The sequence below is a fragment of the Dreissena polymorpha genome, chromosome 5 (genome assembly GCF_020536995.1).
Source record: "Dreissena polymorpha isolate Duluth1 chromosome 5, UMN_Dpol_1.0, whole genome shotgun sequence".
NCBI lineage: Eukaryota > Metazoa > Mollusca > Bivalvia > Myida > Dreissenidae > Dreissena > Dreissena polymorpha.
In genome coordinates, this window is record NC_068359.1 from 81,898,247 (window position 1) to 81,911,583 (window position 13,337).

General features: G+C 34.8%; 1 protein-coding gene across 3 annotated transcripts in view; it reads left to right on the forward strand.

The window, feature by feature from the left end:
- Window positions 1–13,337, forward strand: part of LOC127881998 (H(+)/Cl(-) exchange transporter 7-like) — a 147,161-nt gene that overhangs the window by 57,211 nt on the left and 76,613 nt on the right. Inside the window, exon 1 of one of the 3 annotated variants that reach the window (XM_052430338.1) lies at window positions 10,564–11,228. The exons of the other annotated variants lie outside the window; for them this stretch is intronic. Within the exon in view, the coding sequence (XP_052286298.1) occupies window positions 11,106–11,228 (123 nt within the window). The 5' untranslated portion in view covers window positions 10,564–11,105. Of the gene's footprint in view, window positions 1–10,563; window positions 11,229–13,337 lie in introns of those variants that run through there. 3 annotated transcript variants of the gene reach the window in all.

A 13,337-nucleotide genomic window follows, 5' to 3' on the forward strand; every position in this document is an offset into this window, starting at 1 on the left:
CGATTGGAAGCCAATTTTTTCAGCGAGAAATTTGTCGCTTTATGGCTTTAGACAGGAAGCGGCTTTCCTTTGATGACGTCAAACTGTCAATTCACGCTGAGTGCAAATTTTACTTACTCTTTGTTTACAATTCCAGTAAAAAAAACACTTGCTAACATTAAACTTTGGTTTAAATTATCAAAATAGAGCAGATGTTTAGTTGACAAATATGATTTAATCAATTTGCGTCAGTTAAAATAAGACTTTTTGCTCTGTAAATTAAAGAGTTTTTGTGACAACAACAACTTTAACAACCATTACCGCGACGACGCGGGGATCGATCTACCTCGATTTTTATGCCCCCCTTCGAAGAGAGGGGGTAAATTGCTTTGCACATGTCGGTCGGTCTGTCGGTCCATCCACCAGGTGGTTTCCGGATGATAACTCAAGAACGCATGGGCCTAGGATCATGAAACTTCATAGGTACATTGATCATGACTTGCAAAAGACCCCTATTGATTTTGAGGTCACTAGGTCAAAGGTCAAGGTCATGGTGACCCGAAATAGTAAAATGGTTTTTGGATGATAACTTAAGAATGCATACGCGGCCAAAAGGGTGAACTCTGAACAATATAACTGAAGCAACTGGTCTGTAAATCCTAAATCTATAATTATCAGTTCAATGAAACATCATCATTTGGGAAAATTATGTGGATCAGTAAAAATATTATCAGAATATGAGATTTTTGGTATATTTTGTATATTAAATATTGTGTTAACGTTTAATTTTGTTGATTAATATACATATTAGCAGGACAGGGGAGGTAATACACTAATAATCTTTCTTATATACTGGGGAAACAAATGCAATAAGTTTAAATTTCATGTTTCATAAATAGAGGATATTTGTTCATGTCAGTGTGAGATCATTTGTTATTTTTTTCGTTGTCCCTTGACATATTTCTTTTATATTTTGCATACTTGTTTACCAACATCACCCCAACCTATATTCCCCCCCTTAACCTCACCCCCACCCATTTTTTTTAAACATCATATTATAAATAACCACACCCCACAGTATACCCCCTCTCACCCCCACTCCCCCCTACCCCACCATCCCCCCAATTTTTTTTTTTTAACATCCAATAAATTACCACACCCACATTATATCCCCCTACCCCCCCTACCCCCCCTACCCACCCCCCCGCAATTTTTTTTTTTAAACATCTAATAAACTACCACACCCCACATTATACCCCTCTCTCACCCCCCCACCCCCCCTACCCCCCCCCCCCACCGCCCCCAATTATTTTTTACCACAATCCACATTATACCCCCATCTCACCCCCACAACCCTTTTTTAAACACTAATAAATTACCACACCCACATTATACCCCCTCTCACTCACGCCTACCCCCCCCCCCAAAAATAATATATATATTTTTTTTAAACCATCATATAAATTACCACACCCCACATTATACCCCCTCTCACCCCCTACCCCCCCCCCACCCACCCCAAAAAAAAGCATTGTTTAAACATCTAATAAATTACCACAACCCACATTATACCCCCCTCTCATCCCCCCCTCCAAATCCCCTACCCCTCCAACCCCCCCCCCCAATTTTTTTTTTAAACATCTAATTAATAACCGCAACCCACATTATACCCCCCTCTCACTCCCCCCTACCCCCCTACTCCCCCACCCCCCGCCCAAATTTTTTTTTTTAAACATCCAATGAATTACCCCACCCCCACATTATAACCCCCTCTCACCCCCCTACCCCCCTACCCCCCCCCCAAACCCTCCCCCCAAATATTTTTTTTCAAACATCTAAAAAATTACCACACCCCACATTATACCCCCCTCTCACCCCCCCCCCCTTCCCCCCCCCCCCCTCAATTTTTTTTGTTTTTAAACATCGAATAAATTACCACACCCCACATTATACCCCCCTCTCACTCCCCCCTACCCTCCCATCCCCCCCCCTTTTTTAAACATCTAATAAATTACCACATACCACATTATACCCCCTCTCACCCCCCTACCCCCCCCCCCCCCCCCAAAAAAAAAATTTTTTTTTCCTTTTTTTATTTTTGAAAGATCGTCTAATAAATTATTGAATATGAACAATTTCCCCATGATGGCTTACGTTATACTGTCAAGCACTCTAATAGTCGAGCGCACTGTCCTCTGACAGCTCTTGTTAGGTCAAAAGGTCAAAGGTCAAGGTCACAGTGACTTGAAATAGTAAAATGGTTTCCGTATGATAACTCAAGAATGCTTACGCCTAGGATCATGAAACTTCATAGGTACATTGATCATGACTGGCAGATGACCCCTATTGATTTTCAGGTCAAAGGTCAAGGTCACAGTGACTCGAAAGAGTACAATATTTTCCATATGATATCTTACATTAGGTCAAAGGTCAAGGTCACAGTGACAAGAAACGTATTCACACAATGGCTGCCACTACAACTGACAGCCCATATGGGGGGCATGCATGTTTTACAAACAGCCCTTGTTTATATATTGTTTGTAATGTTGCGCAGTTGATTACAATCATGACCTCACATTTAAATCAGGCAAGAGTAGGCAACTCTCTGATGCATTTTGTTGAAAGTATGCCCATTTTTGACTAAGAAAACTAGTATTACTATAGTAAGCCCATGTTAAGCCAATGTTAAGAGTTTTTACAACAGTAATATTGATAGGATCAAACTCAGTTCATATTCTAATATTGACATGTAGGGCATTAACATTTTGTCTTAAAATCCGGAGTTTCTGGCAAAGTTCCTGCAACATCAATAGTATATCAAAGTTTCTTGCAAAGTTCCTGCAATGTCAATATTTTTAGTAAAAATTTCTTGCAAAGTGCCTGCAACACATATATTTTGAAAACTTTTCTTGCTAACTTCTTGCAAACTTTGCGGCTAGCCGCAAAGTTCTTGCAACTTTGTAGCAACTTTGCAGAAACTTTGCGGTTAGCCGCAAAGTCCTGCAAAGTTTTTGCAAACCTTCCAGCAAACAAAAAAGTTTGCAGCAAAGTTGCAGCAAACATTCTGTTTCTGTAAGGGGGGTTATTAAATACAGTAATTCTGATGTATTTCTTGCCATAAGCAGCATACCTGTCTTAATTTTGCACAAGTTGAAATTCTTTATGAATTTTTGTTCAAACAAGTTTGTTTTTTTAAAGCACCACTTACTTGTGAGTGAGTTTACATCCATTGAAGTTGAACTGTGAACCCCACAGTCAGTGATCAGCTGCACCCTGTGTGAGTTAAATTGGCAAAATGGATTCAGCTGGATTTCTTAATAACAAAATGAGTTGTTGTAACGAAACTTCATATATGAATAACTGGTTTCTAGAACTAGCTTTTCATTACATAATGGGTGGGGTTAAGGTAGTGTATCATTAATATGTATACTACATACTACTACATACATAGATATGCACCCTCAAAACTTCATTTGAGAAATCAGAAGTGGTTAAGGTCACTGTAACTAAAAAGCAACACATATTTTCTGCTCAAAAACTCAACAACAACTTGAGAGTTTGTATAAAAACTGCATGCATAAATGTCTTGTATCATGGAATTGCATATAAAGTGTATGGAGTCAGGTTAAATTTCACTGATAGTAGATATTGAATAATTGTTTGTACTCAACAAGTTGAACATGAAAAGAGCATTATTTATGAAACTTGATACCACAGATGTCTGTCACTGTAACTAAATATGGAAAAATGGTTTCAGCTTAATTATATAGAGAAGGAATTAAAATATTGTGATGCAAGCATTAAACATATTCCAAAACTTGATTAAGTTTGCATATGCACAAGCACATAGGGTCAAGGCCAAAGGTCAAGGTCACTGCAATTAAATGCAAAAAAAACACAGGCTAATCAGGGACGACACTTTACGCTTTTATGATATTTTTGTTTCAAGAAATTCTTTTCTTAGCAAAAATCAAGTTTTGGCGAAAGTGTTGTCCATGATTAGCCTGTGCGGACTGCACAGACTAATCTGGAATGACACTTTGCGCAGATGCATTAAACCCCCTTTTCACAGAGCATTGCCCAATGGTTGGTAAGAATAAAACAAAATACAATATTCTGTAAAAATGTTCACATTAAATGACTCTAACCTGTTATATCAAGGTTAGTCTTCCAATGAATTTATATTGAAATTATACCACTGTTCACTCACAGTCATGAGGATGAAGCTGGGAAACTTAGTTATATTGCAAAAATCACATATCTCATTAAACTTGTGTATTTTCTACCACATACCCGCTGAAAGTCATCGAAAAATACCAAATGCTTGTTGAGGATAAAAAAAATCATTCAACAGCCATTAAATTATTCATGCTTTGACAGTTTAGAAAAAACAGACTATGGTTTGAAGAGTTGAACAAAAGTTGAAATAAGAAAGAACTAGTTTGAGACCAGATATTAAATGCTTCATTTGATTAATCAAACCCCTGTTCAAGCGGTGGTGTTATTATTGTATTTTTGTCAAATTTTTATTTACTTTATTATTAAATATTTTATATTTACTTTCTTAGCCTTATTGTTTGCTCAAGCTTCAGGAATTTCTGTTAGCTCTTTAAATTAGTGGTCAATAGTTCGTAGAATTAGATCAATATTGATAACACAAAGGTTATAACTGACTTGTAACACATTTCAAAACCAAACAAGGTCATTTTGATGGAAATTTCTTTATTTTGTTTGACACCACTGTGGGAATTTGTTATGTCAATCACATTAAATAAAAAGAAAAATTATAGGTGAAAGGAAAATATGGGTACACAATTAAAAAAAAATGAATAATTAAAGAAAATAACTGTGGGAATTGCATGAGGAATCACAGGAAATGTCATTGCCATAAATTATTGATGACTGTATCTTGGTAAATGCAGACGGAAAGGTGAGGCTATACTTAATGTTGTTTGCCTCATATGATCAGAGTTGGATTCATCCAATGGAAGAAACATGGATTAATTTAGATGATGTAAGTATCTTTAAAGCTATGATCTGCCAGATTTGTTTTTTCGAAACTTTGGGAGTTGTTTTAATACCTGTTTCTTATTAGAATCATAATGTTTTAAATTGATTGCAATTTTCAAAATGTGATTTTATTCGCTCGGCTGTTTTCAGAGAAAACTCGAGATATTGTCATAGGGTTCAACCTACAATTTAGAAACTTTGTAGATGCACCTTGATGACTTCTACATGCCACACCCATTTTTGGGTCACTAGGTCAAAGGTCAAGGTCACTGAGACCTTTAAAATCAAAAAAATAATTCTTACAAGCATTCATTTATTCAAAACTGCACCCGCAGCCGAGAGTTTGCAACCGCTATACAGTGCTCTTGTTAATTAATTAAAATTAATCTAGGTTTTACTAAGATTGACTATTGACTTTCACTCACCCAAAGGGCTAATCACTAAACCTAGATAAGAAAAGGAGGCTTTTTACTGTACTATCTAATAAATGTTTTAATATTTAAAATTAAAGACGGTACATAATTCTCGTCACTCTAAGGAATGACATTTACAGGCCCGTAGCCAGGGTTTTGAAAAGGGGGGTGCGAATTTTAGCCATCGACGATTGTTATTGAGCAACTAAGTGGCGAAGGGAGTATGTGCGAGAGGGGATGTCCCCCTCCTGCAATCGGGGGCTTTGGAGTACCTCCCCCTAGAAAATTTTGAACATGAAACGTAAACTCCAGCATTCTGGTCACTTTTACACTGTATTTAGAGACTGAAGTTATAGAGCATTTTTATATGAAATTTCACTTTCATTGACCAAACTCAGTGACTGATCGACATGAATATGATATAACATACATGTATACCCCACCACGTTTTTCAATAACCACCTTTTTTGATCAGTCACGGATGTACATCATTTTATACGGTGTTTAACCCACACTAAAATGCGCACACACTTTGTTTACATATGCAACAACACATTCATAGAATACAAACTCAACAATAAGAACGGTATAAAATATCATTATTTATTGGAATCTTGATAAAATTGGTGTGTTTTACCATTCCAACATTCTTCCATTCATAAATCGAGCAAATTAAATGGAAATATTTGACAAAACAATTGTTTGTCTGCTACTATGGATGGAACCAGAGGCCTAGTATTGCTCTAAACGTGCTAATAGTGTATTGTACATACCTGATCATATGTTACAACGTATTAATTTCATTATAACAACTGTTTACGAGTAGGACATTCCTAGTGTCAAGTTTGAAATAATTAAAACATTGTGGAAAGTTATGTATGTGCAGCAGAACAGATGCCATTAAGTGTTGGTAAACTAAAAAAAAAGCTACATTGTTTTGTAGAAATGATTTGTTTTCTTGTCCCTCAACAAAAAAATTTATCCTGTCTTGAGCATAGCTGATATTTTTGTTGCAGGAAAACCCTTTAGGGGATCCGAAAATGGTTGTACGGGAAATATAACAAAAAGACAACACAGTCTGTCTAAAATGCTGTGCACAATGTGTAATTGTTATAAATCATGTTGTAATGCTAAGTTATTAACCAGTGACTCATTAGTCTTCGGCAATAGTCGAAGGGTGTCCTTTGATTTGAGTCATTTTCGGAAGCTGACATAACATTCCGTTATAAATAATCATCTAAAATGTATTTTCTTTGTTATAAGATTATTTATTCAAGTTAATTAAATTGTTTTTCAAGCCATTTATATAATTCTCGAAAAAGGTTATTGGACTGGGATTTCAGCCAACAATAAGTAGGCTTTATACTTATTTATAGATATTTTGAAACTAAATGATTGTTCGTAACTTTTGTAATCGTTATTAATGTCTGTTAAAGCTATAACTTTAATAAATATCATAACAAAATGATATCGATTTTATATGGATTAGAGTGTCAGGTTAATAATTTTGCATTATGCAGAAAACAAGTATCCATTTATAACAAAGATTCCAATTCCATTTTTCGGCGACCGGCTTCTTAGATCTCCTCAAATTTTGCTGTCAAAACTTCTGTTGATTTCCACAATTCTACGGTTACAAAGTAAAAATATAAATCACGCGCTATCTTGGAAATGACTTAATCGAGAAATTAATTATATGACCTGTCGGTTGCATATTGAATACAACATTATTTTAACGCTTAAATACGAAGACTTACTGGGATCCTGGAAAAAATAAATAACCATTTTTGCCTCAAATAAAGTTGGGTGCAACGTATTGTACATTTTTTTTACTCGGCACAAAAGATTGGGTGCGAACGCACCCAACGCACCCCCCCTGGCTTTGGGTATGATTTATCAATGAAAAGTTCAAGATGTTGAGGAAACTGCATGTAAGATAATTAATGGTAATTGTTAACTAATTTATGCTTTGAACGCATTTTTAATGATCGATGTTCGTGATGACAATTTTACTGCATGATTGTCTTTTTTTTTGCAACAAAAAGGTGAAGATCACACAAAAAATCTAGTAGAAATCCATCAGATTGAGAGAAAAAACAAATTGTTAATTGACATGATTTATAAATGCTGTTGTTTTTATTGTACAAAATACAATGAAAGCAAGGAACACATCTTTATGTGATGATATATTTTCTAAAAAATGCGACAATTAATATCAAGATGATTGTAGAAGATAGTATTCTTGAAAGAAATCGTTCAGAAATACGCTTGTGCTGCACAATACATTTTACATGTAAGTAATGAAAATGGATTGGCTTCCTATTTCGTAACACATACTAGAAATTTAACGTAAGATAATTATTGTATACCAATTGTTATCCCTTAATATAAAACACATCTGAAGTATCTTTTTGCTGTCTACATGACATATAGTTAAATTATGTGCATATGTTTTGTCCGACACACTTATGTCCAGTCTATTCATGAGTATCTTTTGAGCATTGAGATGTTGTTGCTGATAACATGACATATAGCCATACATGCCATACTTCTTGGATTGTCCGGGATGTCCCGGAAATGAAGAACGTGTCCCACAGTCCCGGAAATCTGTCAAATGTCCCGGATTTTACAAAATCCATGTATACATGTACCTTATCTTAGGCTCAACTGCGACGAATCTGCGTTCCCACTTATCCACAGCCTCTTAATGGCAATGCCTACTCGAATAGGTGACTACGCTACATGTCAAAATCGTTCAATTAACAGGAGTCCTGTTATGATGTTGATTGTCTCACGTTAGCAGTCCAACAGAAAAGGCGGCATTGTTTAATGTGGTTGTTAATTGGCTTTAATATGCTACGTTATAATTTCCCTCTGCGTAAGGGCAAAGGAGTTGTTAATTAACACATCTGAAGATTCGTGCGGTTGTGAATTAGTCATGCATGAATAACCCCGTGTCAATATCAATCTATAGTTTCAGTGGCTTTGTTATACTTAGCACACTAATCAGTCCGTATTGTGTACTCCTCCACAATAAAATCGTGGACAGTTACTTCGGAGACTTTTGATGAAAACATTAATGTTGTCCTCGTGGAAATTGTGCATTTCATGCATTCATGCATAATTCAATTATATCGAAACATTTATTTTTACAGGAGATTAAATTAAAAAACAACATACAAACAATGTGTATCTTTATCGTCTTTAAGATAATTAATTACTGAAACAATTTCTGTAACGTATACTAATTGAACAAAATGCGAATCGACTATTTGGCGGATGTATTATACAATTTTACATTGCTAGGTGCACCTGCCACTTACATCACTTCAACAAGATGGCGGACTTTAAAGAAAATAAATTGTGACGCGGCAAACATGGCAAATAAAGATTGAATTAACGATTGAGATCATACACTTAGAAAAGATTAATGAAATGCCTGTGATAATCAATGATGCATAAAATCGTTTTAGATACTAACAACATATTTATAAGTAATGTACTCAATTTACGATGTGAAAAAATAATGCGTACCAAAAATGCATATGTCTAAATATATTTCGCTATATGTATACATGTCCCGGAAAATCGGCAAATATCCCGGAAAATTGAGCTCAATGTCCTGGAATCGGTCTGAAAATTTATGGCATGTATGCATATATAAAACTAAATTAAGTGCATACGTTGTTGCATTCGGACACAAACGTTTTGCAAATTAAGACAATGTGTCTTGAGTAAGTTTCAGGGTGTAAGTTTAAGGTCAAGGTCACGCAAGAAGTTAATTTGTATCTGTGCCATCATTTGAATATCTCATTGGGAATTCTAAAATAACTTCTTAGTATTGAAACACAGTTAACCCTTCGCTCCATAAGAAGCAAAGTAAAAATGGTTTTTGCAACCAGCATAAAACCAACTGTGAGTAACTAAGGATTGGAAATGAAGCCTTGAAAACTTGAATTTAATAAGAAAGGTTTTTAATTTAATTTAGCTCTGTAAGGAACTACACATGTATCAAAATACGTATCTAAGTGGAAAAGGGTTTTAAAAAATCAACATCAGATAATGTGTTGCGTGCAAGAACCAGCCTTTTATGGTCAAGGTGAATGTCACACATGGAGATTAACTGTCAAATTGTTATTGAACAGAACTTCTGTAGGTAAAGAGGGAATTAAGTTCAATTGTGGAAACCTTAAAAGTTTTGTTGCAAATACAAAAGCTATGCTTATTTGAAATTTTACATGTTTATTTTAACAGCAAGAGGTGTTATTTACACACCTTTTTTTATTTGCCAAACAGATAATTGTTTACTTTTTGAGACAAGAAAATAGTTTTCAATCAGTAAGATAAGAAATTCACATGATGATAGATACAGTGACATTTAATTAAAAAAACAAACTTTTGAGTTGCATGATGAGGTTAAGTGACAGTTTAAAGTTGGCATAATCTGTGTTAAAATACATTGGAATTCTTGCCATTTGGCTGACATTTTTTTATGTTTGCTGATATGTTTAACATGTGATTGTGTAGCATTAAGTTCAAGTTCAAATTTGATTTCAACTTTGAATATTTGCTGACCAAGTACAGACATTGCTTAAATGTATTTAAATTTAAACTTGACGTCTGAGGACAACTTTAAAGAGTGTTCATGCTCAAGTCATTAATTAAGAACCTGCATGTACTTTATTGATCTATATTTTGTATACAATGCAATCAACATTTTAGTTTGCATAAATAATGCTTTAATTGATAGCCTGCCAAGAATCTGCCTCTTGAGTCTGTTGTTATAGGCTGACCCTGCATTTCTTCAATTACAATGTATCAGATTGTCGTTTAGTTTACTCAACTATAATTTAGTCTTAGATCAAGATAAAGTTGAAATGTGGAATATTGTAACCTATTTTATACCTTTGATAATTGATTCTTGTGAGTCATAAAATATAACGTGGAATGACGCAAATTGTTCACTCGTTAAAAGATGTCATTTAATTTTAGTGTCACATTTCATGGATTAAAAAATTTCTATGAAGTTATTATCATATTTTGTGCGGATTTGATTTTTGCAATGTGTCAAATACATTCAAATAAGAGGTCTTTTATGGAACAGGTGCTCATCTTTTTCAAAATTGACTGTTCAATAGCATCATTGTTTTGTAGCATGGCATTATTGTTATTGATTATACAAACAATTCAAAGACAAAAATGCAACCCATTGTTTTGTTCCAGCAACTGTACAAGTGTTGTATCTATCTAGTTAAATATTAAACATACTTTTCAATTAGGAAATGAAAGGGATTACCATTTTCAGTGTACACGTCAGCCGGAGAATTAATGGCATAAGTCTATGGAAAGAGCTGAAAGGGATCATGTACAACTTAATATATAGTTACGTGTTTGTGCTCTTTGCACGATCTAACTGAAATATTCTGTCTTATCGGTAATTGTAATGGCATGGATAGGAAACAATTCATTGATTGATGCTAATTGATTGCCTGGATCAGTTTTGAAGCTGTGCAGTGTGTTTGGATTAATCGTGTGCAGCAAATTTTATAAGATGAAATTATACGCGTGCTGATTTTAACAGTACTTGATTTTGTGTACAAAAGAATTTTAAGTGAACTACAATGTCTTAAGAAATGTTGTGGTTGAGTATAAATAATCTGATGTTTGAATAAAGGTGTTTTGGAACGCTAGTTGTTTGGAACGATGATGGAGGGCATACCCATTTGTGATGAAATGGAAGAAAGTGACATACCAGACGTTGCAGAAAAGTCACATGAGTCCACACCGCTGCAGACCATTCCGTCATCGTCTAACCATCATCATGATGTAAAGCAAAACTGTATTATTTTTGTGCAATTATTTTTTATTATGTACACTAGAAGATTATTAGATTAGTAAGTTTAGACCTATTTATGTTGCTGAGTTAATTCCATCAAAGCCTAAAACCAGTTGAAACCTTTTTGAGTCTGTTTCCAGGGTAGAACCAGTTCTTGTTGTATTTTGGGGGAGATCTTAAGATTGGTGTGGATTGACCCATGACATCCAATTTGCTAGGCAGAACCACATCCATATGCCAAGATTATTGTTTTTCATATGTCTGGAAGAGTGCAGAAAAAACAGTTTTGAACACTCAATTAGATGTTACTGAGCAACTTAAACAGGCTATAAATTATTAATTTAAAGTTTTTAATTTGAAGTTTATGAATTGGTTCTCCAGCATAATAAAATTTGACTTAGAGCCATGAAATTGGCCTAAATTAAGAGCCATGAATTGTAGCCGCCATAAAGAGCCATGAGCTATCATCTTTTACATAGAGAGCCTCACGCTATTGTCCAGCATGATGAGAAATAAGCTTTAAAAGCCATTAGCTATGGTGTATCATAAAAGGCCATGATCTGTAGCTTATATTAAAGAGCCATTACCTATGGCATATTGTTAAATGCCATAAGCTATGTTCTATCATTAAGAGCCATGACCTTTGACCTATCATAAAGAACTACAGTCAAAACTGACCTAACGGTCGCCTGAGAATTAACGGTCACCTGCAGACAACGTTCAGTCAGGAATCCCCCCAATGAAATCACTCTATATTACACTTGAGACTAACGGTCACCTGTCACTAACCGCCAACGACCGCTATATTCTACTTCGAAATTCATGTTTGAACTGAAAACAACGGTCACCCGACAGTCGTTTTTAAGTCGCGAAAATTAAAAACACGGCGCATCGTTTGTCCCTCTAGTTTGCGGGTAAAGCAACTGAAAGCGGTATTTGCCTTTGATAGTTCTATGACCTAAAGTCATGTTTGAACGAAAAAACAACGGTCACGCGTCAGTCGTTTCGAGTCACGAAAATTAAGAACAAAAACGAAACAGGTGCATGTAAAATTAAGAATGTGTATAAGTAGCAATTATCGGCTGCATTTATAATGACAAAGCATGAATAAATCTTTATAGCTGATAAGGTGTTAAAAACAACACTAAGCTGGCGAGTATTGTTATAAGAAGGCGATAAAAGGATTAGTGATATTCTCTTTAGGAAATATATACACCGAATTGCAACTTTTATTACAAACTATATATTTTTAACAAGATTTTGGCGTCTATTTCTGGAATTAGAACGATACGGTTATAACGTTATGTCAGTTTATGTCAGCGAATCCGCTTTTATAATTGTTCGAACATGACGTGAATGACACGTTACAATCTTTCTTTAAAAATACATCTCAATGAATGTTATACGAACTGTTGAATTTACTGGATGAACGTACTATTGCTTTATGACAGCGAATCCGCTTGTTAGACTTGTTCGGTCGTGACGTTAATGGCATGTGACAAGCTTTATTTACCAATGAACCAGATGAATGAGTGAACAATTATACTAGCATTGATAAAGTCATTGATTTAGCTACTGGACCATAATTTGCTGCTTCCAATTTGTATTAAGATTAATTAAGTTCTGTCTCTCTGTTTCAGAATTAAGTCAGCAAACTGCATTTTATTGTTTTGTGTTCTGCATTGCTAATCTTGTAAGTAATAGTGTTATATTGCTTGGAAATATTGGTCTTTTGCAGACCTATCTGAATTCCAATTGGGCAACATATATTGTAAGAGGTTGTTTTTTTTAACATCGAGCAGGAACAGAAAATCTTATATCAGTTGTCTTGAATGCTCATTTTTTTTGGTAAAATACAGCATATATTTAAAATGTGTGGAAAAAAAATATGAAAAAAACACTTCTTATTCACCTTGAATTAACTTCTAAACAAAGAACTAAGAAATGTGAATTTTATTGTGAAGATTTATCATAGAATTAAAATTTTGGCATTGATTATATGTAATACACAGATGGATATAAATCATTTGGTAAGGTGCTTTTTATTAAGTTATTTTTTATGCCTCCGAAGGAAGGCTTATAGTGATGGCACTGTCTGT